The following is a 12,234-nucleotide window of genomic DNA, read 5'->3' as shown; positions in this document are numbered from 1 at the left end:
ATACAGTTCAAAATACCTATCATAGATATTCGACAAGTGTTTAGTTGAATTTAATCATAGATTAATTAACAATAGCAGATAAAACACTAGATGTCATCTTTTCAAGATGGAGGGTTTTTTTGCAATGCTGCGTAGAACAGGCTCTCTCTCTGGAGCATGCGCGTAATTCCTTTTGACTTCTGCTCAGGGTTATTGTAAACGAAAAACCCCTAAATCTTGAAGAGACGACATCCAGTGTTCTATCTGTTATTGTTAATTAATCTATGAATTTAACACTAAAAATTAGTTATACAGTAATAACCAGAAAACTCTGAAATATGACGATGACTTTATATACTGAAGTGTATTTGATGTTGTTAGAGCAAATAGTCTTACTAAACACTTGATAATTCACTTATTATCTGAAATTGGTCTGTTTACACTGCACAATTACTTAGTCCCATGACTATTTGAAGTCATAACTTGAGCCTATAAGTCGTCTTCCTATTTCAGAGTTTTCTGTTCATCCCTGTATACTACAAAAAATGTTGAGATTTTTTAAAGAATCTAGGTAGTTTATATATAGATTGTTCTTTTAAGTTCTTAGTTTTTTTTTAACAGTGCGTTTTCTAAATTTAAGCAGTTTAAAAAAGAAAAAAATCCTTTCATCAGGGGTTCAAGGTTTCAAATTCTTAAAAGGTTTATTGTGATTAAAATTGATTTTAAATAAAGAAGAAAAAAGTTGGCATAATGGTCATTTGTTTTAATAGTTTTTTTAGTTACTCTGCTATACTTAAAATACTTGGAACCAATTAATTCAGAAAACACCTTAAGATTTGTAACTTTTTATTAATGCTTATTCTTAGATAATGCATCGGCCTGCAGGTTTTTAGCTATGACTATTTTCTAGCTAACGGATCGGTCTGCAGACCTACTGGGTTTTTTTTACTGAGATAAAAGAATGAATTTGTCTAACGAATGCGTTCAATAGTTAATCCCTACACATCGACTGAGAATTGTTAAAGCGTAAACACGGATTCAGATGCAAATACTTGCGTATCAGAAGTTTTAAAAACTCTAGACGTAATTTTAGATTAACCCCCCATTTGTAGAGTGGCGTGGTCGATTCACAACGGTACCCTTTAAACCTTTAGCTGATCAAGGATGACAGAGTTCTGCTTATCCTTTCAGCAGAAACGCTTGTCATTGTTGATAACATTTATGCAAGTTAAGTTTGATTTTCATGAGATATTATCATCTACTTTCCAGGAGTCACAGAAAACAGATATTTTCATTCGAACTTAAGAAATATAGACATATTGAATACATTGTACATTGTACTGTGTACACTTTACACTTACACCGTACAGTGTACACCTCCGTTTCATGCAAACATTTTTTAGCACACACAACACGGATTTCTCCACCTTCAATAATCAGACAACGTTTTAAAGGTTACCGCTGTTCTAACATGTCACACTACAGAATGATGGTTGAATTACGTCTACATTTGCTGTAAGTGGATAATCCACTCATATATTCAAGAAGGCTAATCTGCTATACAGGTCTGTGATGCATAAATATACAGATTTTTATCAAATAAGTTATTCTTAATTTGATCAAGTCTACAATGAAGAAAAAAAGCTTTCAAAGTAACCATCTCAGGAAACCTTTTTATAGACATTATGGACTTTATATGTTCGCGATCGGTTCGTCGGAGACTAAATGTTTGCAGGGCAGCTCTTGTTTCGTGTCTTTGTTATATAAAACGTTTTCGCCTCAAGACTCGTTTTAAATCTACGTAATCTGAACCAAACCAAACCAAATGAACGAAAACTTATTCAACTAGATCTGTTCATTTATACATCCATGGATGAATTTAGGAAAAATTAGAGAAGGACACAACATCTACAAAACCGTTGCCGTGTTCCTCCGGAGGAGGGAGGGGGCGTTACCGGAGCAAAGTAGGCGTGAACCTTGACGTTGGGTAGATGGTTTCTCAATCTACGGATTCCTGCGCGTGTAATCAGCTGACAATCATACAACTCTATTCTCTGTAGATTATGACAGTTCATTAAATGGTCCAGGGACTGGTCCGTGATCAGAGGACAATTATCAAGCTCTAGGACGGTTAGGGTTTCACTGGAGCAGGGTGAGGAACCAAGATGTCGGATACTGTCGTCTGTAATCAGCTCACAGTGGGAGAGGGAGAGGGATTCCAAGGATGGACAGTATGCTGCTAACTGGGAGACAGATGCATCTGTGATCAGGATACATTCTTCTAGATCCATTCTCTCCAGGTAGTGGCAAGATCTAGCTAGTGCCTGAACCAACAAAACTGGATTAAAAGTGAGTATCAATAAACATTCATTTTAAAAGTTAAAAAACCTAAAAAAAATAATTGCAGTTTTTACAATTGGACCCGTCTTGACTCAAGTTATGATTTCAAACAGTCCAGCCAATTATCAACATAAAAACACAAAAGTTTTCCACTTTGCAGTATAAAACGACCCATTTTACTTTAGAAGTTTATTTGCAAGCTATTATAATGGTAAAACTATTTGCTTTTAAACAACATCAAATACACATAAAAGTGCTTGAATGTCGTCTTTCTGGTCTACGGTTTTATGGGTTCCGCTGTGAAATATGATTTCATTCATATAAAAAGAGATAATTCTATCAGAAATCTTAGAGAATACTGAGTTCTGAGTTAGCCGAAACATTCAGATCACAAACTCTAAAAAAATGTTCGATATGCAGAACAAAAAGATAAAATTTTCTCAAATTTTGTTATAATACCTGAAACCCCGCATCTGTGAGTTGAGAAAGTCCTGCACACTCTAGCGTGACTAGGTTTGGACAATGGATGGCCAGGGAGAGCAAGGTTTGGTCAGTTACATGAGAACAGTTAGAGATACAGAGATATTTCAGTTTACTGCATCTTTCAGCAATCTCGAGCATACCCTCGTCCTAGAGTTTCATACAGTGAGAACCAGTAATAAGCGGGATAAATATCGTCATTATTAGGTACTTTGATTAGAAACAGTTGCCGAGGATTTTGAGATTTGCTCTTCAAGTCGCCAATAATGTTTATCGAAATTATCTGTTTAAATTGGCGCATTTTCAAAAATGAAAAATGTCGAAATTTGTTTGGCAAAATTTGTCAAACTTGAGATCCAGCCAGTAGGATTAAGTGACTTATAGAGTACTAGTGTCCTAGTAAGTACCTGGATATTTCTGCATCCTTGAAGATTAAGGAGTTCTATTTCTGGACAAAATCTTGCAATATTAAACAGTGCTTCATCTCCTAGGCTTACACAACCCTAGATATATAAACTATAGATCACCAGGAGATAGCCTAGCAGAGCAGGGTTTAAACTAAACCTGGATATATAAACTATAGATAACCAGATGATATTCTTGCAGAGCAGGGTTTAAACTAAACCTAGATATATAAACTATAGATAACCAGGAAATAGCAGAGCAGGGTTTAAACTAAACCTAGATATATAAACTATAGATAATCAGGAGATAGCAGAGCAGGGTTTAAACTAAACCTAGATATATATAAACTATAGATAACCANTAGGATATAAAGATTTTGTTATCGAATTTCTGAGACGGGGTTACTCTGTTGTGTGTATTTGTGCGGCCTATCGGGAAAGAATTGTCTGGGGATAATAAACATCCCCCACCAGAATCCTAACCGGCCTATTATCCTGATTTGTCTAGCGTGTTGCTGTTTTCCGTCAACAAAACTATAGATAACCAGAAGATATTGCAGAGCAGAGCAGAGTTTAAACTAAACCTAATTATAAAAACTATAGATAACCAGGAGATAGCAGAGCAGGGTTTAAACTAAACCTAGATATATATAAACTATAGATAACCAGGAGATAACAGAGCAGGGTTTAAACTAAACCTAGATATATAAACTATAGATAACCAGGAGATAGCAGAGCAGGGTTTAAACTAAACCTAGATATATAAACTATAGATAACCAGGAGATAGCAGAGCAGGGTTTAAACTAAACCTAAATATATATACAATAGATAACCAGAAGATAGCAGAACAGAGCATGCACAAAAATAAAAGCTATCAATTTCCGAAAAACTATAATATTTTCATTAGGGTTTCCAGTCGTAATTACGTTACGCGTAATTACGCGTAATTATGCGTAACACTTTCTTTCACTTACGCAGGAACATTACGCGTAATTATGCGTTTATTACGTTTACGAAAGAAAGTCTAGTTTCGCGTAATCAATGCGTAATTACGCGAAATTACGTAATACGAAACAATTCCGTAATAAATAAAGTACATATTAATTCTCAAATACAATTATAGCGGGAAAGTATGATTTTCATGTGCAAATACTAAGGTTATTATTATGATTATCATGCATTAATATTATTATTATTATTATTATTATTATTATTATGATTATCATGCATTAATATTATTATTATTATTATTATTTAATAGAAAAATCACCTTGGCAATAAATATTTTAAGGTTTGCGCATCCCTCTGTTAGAACTCTAACTCCGTTTACAGTTATCAGATCACACCAGGAGATATTTATACTCGTCAACTTGTTTAATAACAACATTTAAGAAACTGCTGACTAAATTATTAATTATCCTCTTTTCAAAGAATAACATCAGATTCACATTTTATTATTTTATTTATTTGATAAAATATTTTAATTTATACTTTATACGAGAAATTAAGTCCTTTTAACTATTTCCGTTAAAAGAATCTCTTTAAAATGGCTAAATGTCATAAAAATATTTTTACATATTCAATTTAATTGAATGAAGAGGAAAAATTAAAGTTTTTGCAATTCAGGATTTTTTTTCTGTATTGAACGTCTCAAGGACAAATCTGGACGGACAAGTTTATACTAAAATAATATTTTTATTTTTAAAATAATTTTAAGAAATTTACCATGGGACAAGAGTGTCCTAGAGCTTTCAGGCTTTGGTCTGTTATAGGAGGACACGAAGATATGTCCAGAACCTACAGAAATCAATCAATCAAACAATTAATCAATTAATCTTTTAATCAATCAATAGAGTTAAAAAATATGTTATAACACCTTGACCCCTATACAATACAAATAAAACAAAGATTCATTATATATATGTAGATAGATAGATAGATAGATAGATAGATAGATAGATACATAGATAGATAGACAGATAGATAGATACATAGATAGATTGATATATTGATATATAGATAGATAGAAAGAGAGAAAGACCCGACAAATATGTAAACAGATAGACAGATAGACAAAGAAGGCAGATAGACAGATAGATACCTGAAGTTTAGGACAATGTCTGGCTAGAGACTGGCAGGTTCTATCGGTCAACCTCTTACAGGATTGTAAATCTAATTTCTCAATATTATTACAGTGCTGGGCAAACGTCGAGAGAGCAGAGTCACCAACAGCCTAGAACACTCTGCTATAATTTAATAGAGAAGGCGGGGTGTAGAACACGCTGCTTTAATGAAATAGAGAAGGCAGGGTGTAGAACACTCTGCTTTAATGAAATAGAGAAGGCGGGGTGTAGAACACGCTGCTTTAATTNAGGCGGGGTGTAGTAGAACACTCTGCTTTAATGAAATAGAGAAGGCTGGGTGTAGAACACTCTGCTTTAATTTAATAGAGAAGGCGGGGTGTAGAACACTCTGCTTTAATTTAATAGAGAAGGCGGGGTGTAGAACACGCTGCTTTAATGAAATAGAGAAGGTGAAGTGTAGAGCACGCTGCTTTAATTTAATAGAAAAAGCGGGGTGACGAACACGCTGCTATAATGTAATAGAGAAGGCGGGATGTAGAGCACGATGCTTTAATTTAATAGAGATAGCGGGGTGTAGAACACTCTGCTTTAATTAAATAGAGAAGGCGGGGTGGGGTGTAGAACACGCTACTTTAATGAAATAAAGAAGGCGGGGTGTAGAACACGCTGCTATAATGTAAAAGAGAAGGCGGAGTGTAGAACACGCTGCTTTAATTCAATAGAGAAGGCGGGGTGTCAATCACATTAATCCTACAAAAATAAGCTGATTCGCTTGCAGTGTACTGTCCCTTAGTCTATATGTACATTGTACACTGTAAACATAGTACTAGTTTTCAAGAGGCTAATTAAAATTCACCAACAGTCCCTATAATGAAAAAATGTTTAAACTAAAATCCAGAAAGTTTTTTCTCTGACTTAAACAAGTAAAATCATTTCCGTTTTGTATTTAATTCCGGTTTAGAAGTATCTTTGAGACATGAGTCTAAGTAAAAATCTAAAATTGGCAAAGCCGTTCCTAAAAATGATTTGTTTAAACAAAAAACGTCGTCAATCAGTATAAAATTATCATTCAATACGCGACGTCATACTGTACTTAATCTTAAAAACAAAACACTTTATAAATAAGAAATTTTAAAATTGGAAATTTAAAATATTCTTCCCTAGATTTTCTAGGTTTTACCTGGCATCCTGATAAACTAAGATTCTTCAAGAAACCTCCGCATCTCCGGGCTAGATTCTCAACTACTCCGCTATCAACGTCAACCTGGAGATACAAAGATCATCCTTCAACTTCGGGGATCAAAAACATTTTAATGTTTAACAGTAGTTCGTTGGAATACTTGTTTGTTTAGTGATACTACACTCTCTGGTTTAGAGATTCAATACTCTCTGGTTTAGAGATTCAATACTCTCTGGTTTAGAGATTCAATACTCTCTGGTTTTCTTCAGCTTAAGAGATTATACTCTCTGGTTTAGAGATTCAATACTCTCTGGTTTAGAGATTCAATACTCTTCAGCTTAAGAGATTATTACTCTCTGGTTTAGAGATTCAATACTCCTTGAGTTAGAATTCATTACTCTCTGGTTTAGATATTAACTACTCTCTGGTTTAGAGATTTAATACTCTATTGTTAGAGATTAAATACTCTCTGGTTTAGAGATTCAATACTCTCTGGTTTAGAGATTAACTACTGTCTGGTTTAGAGATTTAATACTCTCTGGTTTAGAGATTCAATACTCTCTAGTTCAAATATTTATTACTTATGTTCATGGTTATGTACCTGAAACTCAAAGAAATCCACTTTCTGCCAATTGGACCCATCCAGAGCTAGAACATTCCAGGATTTTGAAACCTTGATAAAAAACATTATTTATCAAGCGTTTACTCTCTAGTACCTAAATTATTGTGTCTAGAATTTCATGTCTTATGGTTTTTTTTAGCCTCTCTTGTGTTTATTGTCTAGTGTCTATTGTCTTTGCCATCGTGTCTCGTGTCTAATTTCTATAGTTTCTAGTGTAAAGTGCACATATAAACTTGCCATGTCTACATTTGTTGCATAAAACGTCTATTTTACTCTGGATAGTCCAAACTGATCGGTACGATTGAATGCATAAACAGTTTATTTACACTACCGGTAGGTTCTTCCACCGGTTCGGATCATTCAACGATTGGAGCCATGTGAGTATCCAGAGTGTCAACTTTCTGTCTAATGGTAATTATCTATTCTCTTTTGTCTCCAGGTATACCTGAGCACAGCGGCATAATGCAACTATATCCAACCAGGAGAAGATCCGAAGTAGAAGTTCCTTTGGCAGTTTTCTGTTAATCAATGATTCATCCGACTCGGAGAATACTCGGGACATTTTCCAGGTGGAGGAGGAGGAGGAGGGATGACCGTTACTAGAGGAGGAACCATTCCTGAAAACATTCCGTTCATGAATTCTACAGTCTTTGCTCTCTTTTAACAGCATACAACAGCTGCCGTTTAAACTATACATATTAATCTAAAGCTACTGATAAACTTAGAAACAGCTAGGTCACCTGACCAGACCCACAGGAACTCAATACTTGACTCAACCTTTAATGTTCTAATCCTTGTATCGTTGTCACAATTGTTGCAGCAGAAGTAGATATTTCCATTTACTGTTATAGCGCCGATATAAGGATTTAACTTTAATTGGATAATGAGATATAAAGAAAGATAAATGTTACCGCCATGCAATTTCTATTGGTTCAGAATAGACATCAAACATATGGCTGAACCCTGATTGGATCAGGTGCTAATGGACTCGGCAAACTGGAGTGTTGTGGTCTGATGTTTGATATTTCAGTCAAAGTTTTAAATATTAAAGAGTTATATTAAGAGGTTGGAATGATTTTGGATTGGACTATTTCAGTTTGATACAAGTTGTTTCTTTTCTGAAATCTTAAAAAATGTTTAACTAAAAACCCGGAAAATTATTTTAAAACATTGTATCATAATGATATATCTTTTAAACATTATATCTACAAGTTAGATATAGATATATTTGATGATAGTCTATATAAACATCCTTTTTAAACCATTATATCTATATGTTAGATAAGTTAGATATAGATATATTTGATGATAGTCTATATAAACATCCTTTTTAAAACCTTATATCTATATGTTAGATATAGATATATGTAATAGTCTACATCAAATAGAGTCTTGTACAATAGATGGCAACGTAGAATTGGTACACTCTAAGTACAGCTGTATTCTTACGTCACAAGTGTCTTATGTGTCCGACAGAATTATCAATAACTAGCCTTAGAGGGCGCTTCGCGCCCATCTTCTAAATTAATTGTGAACATATGTTCTCTTTGTTTACATCGTAAAACAAAACAAAAATAATTCGCGGATTTTCACAAAAAATTTCGTGGATTTTCAAAATTTTAAAAAATTTAATGAAGATTGAATTTTTATGGAGACAAATATTTGAAATTTCAATCATTCATAAACCTTCCCTGGGGTCCTTAGATGTCCCACAAAAAATTTGGGCCCGATCGGTTCAGCCGTTTTGACGTTTATTGGATACAAACAGGCAGACAGACAGACAGACAGACAAACAGACAGACAAGCCAAATTTATATATAGATTGTGATCATTTTAAAATAAAGTGATTATCTTACAGTAGAATAATTGCAATTTTATGTGTTCCTTATTTTCTGTTTTTACACTTTTTCATTTAATCTTGGAAAACATGTCAACTAATGTGAGACAATTTCGTTTTCCTTGTTATATTTGACACTTGTGACGTCGTGTATAATTGGTCCGTTTCTCTGTTGCCACCTATTGTACTTGGTAATCTAGTTGGTCTTTATAAAAATTATCTTCAAACATTATATGTTAGATCTAAATATATTTAATAGACTATATGAACATTATCTTTTAAACATTATATATATATATGTTATATATGGATATATGTTTAATAGTCTATATAAACATTATCTTTTAAACATTATATATATATATATATATATATTCGAGATATAATCTTCCTGACAGAAACAATCTCAAGAACTAACGAGGGTCAACCCAGACCGAAATATATTTTTAATAAATGTGGAACTAACATCTACTTTTTTTACTCTACAGAGGTTTGGTCCATCACCATCACCGAATTTTATATATATTTTATAGTCTTATATAGACATTATTTTTTTTTTTTTTTTAAATGTTGTTTGTTTTTAAAACCTCCTAATAACCTCTAAAAACAAAACAAAAAATTGTTATTTTAGCTTTGCATCCCACTCATAAATTTATTTAAAATCTATAAGCTTTTTTGAGCTAAATTAATAATTGCTAATTGAAAATAATTTAAACAATTGAAAATAAAATATTTGTTTCTCCAACCTGATCGGAGCCAAAGCTATATCCGGAGTTTTAGTTTTCCGTCCATGCCCGTTCATCTCAACCCCGTTCTGCTGCCGAACCATACTTGCTTTGTTTCTCTCCTTCTTTGTTTCAGGATTCAGAGACAGTTTAGTTTGGGAGAAAATATTTTACTTTAGGTATTCGCTTCCACATTCTCATTTCAGTTCTTCTTCACAGTATTTAGAGAAATTTGTAAAAAAATTTGACTGAAAAAAAACAGCTGTTCGGTTTTCTCCCTAAATTTTTATATTTATTTGGTCCGGGTTGATTTTAATACTGGATGAGATAGATGTTTGTTTTCCATTTTTCCATATTCTATTTAGATATCACTTAGACTGGAGGTTGGATGGGTTCGGAGTAAAATTCTTTAGGTGTTCTTCATACCAGGAAGGAACAAAGACTCAGGTTAATGTTAACTGCGTAACAACAAAGAAACTCGGAAGAAAACTCTGTTCTACACTTTCAACAGATTTCTTCCTGCTTCTCCAGTCTAGAAACTATCCTGGGTTCATCTTTATCCCTCTTCTCTCAACCTTTGGGTTCTTCTTTGTCAATCCTTTGCTCAGGGTGCTCCTGTGAACTGATCAGAGATTTGAGAAACTCTAGGGTTTCTGTGTCAAAAATAAACAAGATAGATAGATAGATAGAGAGAGAGAGAAACTAAGAGAGAGAGAAAAGACAGCCTAGAGTAGGAAGGAATATAACGAGAGAAAAATATATTTTTTATTTTAACCCAAGATACTGTCTTGAAACAGTTTATATATCAATATCTGATGATTCTTTATCCATGACAAAAATTAGTCTTAAGAACTGAACCCGCAGGACTCTCTAAACAGCTGATTGTAATGTGAGTTAGGAAGAGAGATAGATATATTTTGAGGTAGACGGATGGTGGAGGCCTAAGACTGCCTAGCTCGATTTATATATATATATATAAAATATATATTCCGGTGCTATGCCCTTTATATTATGCAATAATATTGCTGTATCAAGTTTATTTTTTTTACAGAGATAAGTACTATCTTCAGTTGGGGTTAACAACAAAATTTTAAATAGAAAAAGGGGAGAGATAAAAAGTTCGATGACCTTAGGTTTGAAAACTCAGAGTTGCTCCGGGTTCGCAAAAACACAGAGAAGAAACTAAAAGAAAGATTGAGCTCATCTGTAGTGTAAAGTGGGGCACAAGGAGCATTGCCCCCGTCTTGGCAAGTTTTTATTTTCCTAAAAAGCGCCTGAGGACCCGGGCGTGTGCCTTCTTCAGGCGAGAATTAATTAGGGATTGATCGAAACTTCATAATTCAAACACTGTAGAAAGTATGTCAGGAGGGTGATTGGTTTTGTCACACTACTTTTCTAACAACACATTTGTTTTGTGTCTCATGGTGAGAATGGACAAAATGAATATATATTCGCACAAACTCCTTCCATCCTGGCATAGTTCTTTTTCTATTTTGTCTATGATTGTAAACGGTAAACTCTATGGATTTACAAATTTTCATAGAATAATCTTCAATCTCATCAGAATGTAAACTGCAATGCATTTTTTTTACAATTTTCACAGTTCACGGGAATGTTGATTTCTTGAAGTTTAATATCAAGATAGTTTTTAAACTCATTTTTTTCAGCTTTATTTGCTTTTCTCCAACTTGGGTTTGAAGCAGGTATCTCACTTATAAAACTACGATTTAGATTGTCTACATTGAATTTACAGAATATTGGATGATGGTTTGACGTATTGTAAGGACATTGCACTTTACCAGCCTCTGTTATAGAATTATAAAAGGTTTCATTTGAAATAAAGTGATCTATTGTGGAGCAATGAGTGATCTATTGTGGAGCAATGAGTGATCCCATTTATCGTATTTAAATAAGTATAATCAATTTCTTGAATATTCTGATTAGTATGAGCTTGGTTCCATATCACTTGATAATTTAGATTTATAGATTCACAAAACCTGAAATTGAGTTCACAAACTGAGTATTTCTTCTAAAGTCACAGTTTAGATCACCACAAATAAGAACACTGGAAAGCATATTTTGTCTTGTAATATCATTGATCTCAGCCAGAGTTTGAAGAAGTTCTTGATCATTAAAATCCTGTTGAGGATCGTTCATTAAATACAAGGAGTGAACTTTGTGGAAAAGTAAACTTTGCTGCCTGAATTCTGAAGTTTTCACATTTAATTTGTGAAACATATTTTGATAAACATTTTTTCCACATTGTGATTTAGTGATTTTTCTTTATACAGTTCCTTTAACCCTAAGGCTAGGGGGTCGGAATCTATGAATAGCCTCGTTCAGGGCAACAGTCAACCATGAATAGCCTGGGGGGGGGGGGGTGTTTGGCGCCCCCCCCCTAGAAAAAGGCCTTAGAGAATAGGTATAAAGTTGAAATGCATGTTCATAGCCCAATGGCCAGCTCGCAGAAAAAAAATTAGACCGATAACTTTAAAAGTTTAGGTGCTAGGAGGGCTGAAATAAATGCCTAAAAAAGGGTAAAAAAAATAAAAAAATATTTTTTTTGGGTTGTAAACAAATAT

General features: G+C 33.7%; 1 protein-coding gene across 1 annotated transcript; it reads right to left on the bottom strand.

Moving 5' to 3' along the window:
- Window positions 1-688: 688 nt before the first annotated feature.
- On the bottom strand, window positions 689-10,324 carry LOC111709718 (F-box/LRR-repeat protein 20). The gene is made up of 10 exons (XM_023483605.1): window positions 9,674-10,324; window positions 7,536-7,707; window positions 7,070-7,141; window positions 6,469-6,552; window positions 5,306-5,437; window positions 4,930-5,001; window positions 4,475-4,573; window positions 3,207-3,302; window positions 2,779-2,949; window positions 689-2,303 (listed from the first exon to the last, which is right to left on the bottom strand). Exons 1-10 carry the CDS (start codon window positions 9,754-9,756, stop codon window positions 1,869-1,871), a joined length of 1,416 nt encoding a protein of 471 aa, XP_023339373.1. The 5' UTR covers window positions 9,757-10,324; the 3' UTR covers window positions 689-1,868.
- Between the last annotated feature and the right edge of the window lie 1,910 nt (window positions 10,325-12,234).

The sequence above is a fragment of the Eurytemora carolleeae genome, unplaced genomic scaffold (genome assembly GCF_000591075.1).
Source record: "Eurytemora carolleeae unplaced genomic scaffold, Eaff_2.0 scaffold974, whole genome shotgun sequence".
NCBI lineage: Eukaryota > Metazoa > Arthropoda > Copepoda > Calanoida > Temoridae > Eurytemora > Eurytemora carolleeae.
This window is presented reverse-complemented; position numbering and strand designations above follow the sequence as displayed.

What these genes read in the sequence shown, in the direction of transcription:
- LOC111709718 (XM_023483605.1), bottom strand. Translation starts at nt 9,756, where the DNA reads ATGGTTCGGCAGCAGAACGGGGTTGAGATGAACGGGCATGGACGGAAA. An exon ending in TGGATTTCTTTGAGTTTCAG is followed by an intron (nt 6,553 to 7,069) that starts GTACATAACCAT and finishes TTGTATCTCCAG; the next exon opens with GTTGACGTTGATAGCGGAGT. An exon ending in AAGGATGCAGAAATATCCAG is followed by an intron (nt 2,950 to 3,206) that starts GTACTTACTAGG and finishes ATGAAACTCTAG; the next exon opens with GACGAGGGTATGCTCGAGAT.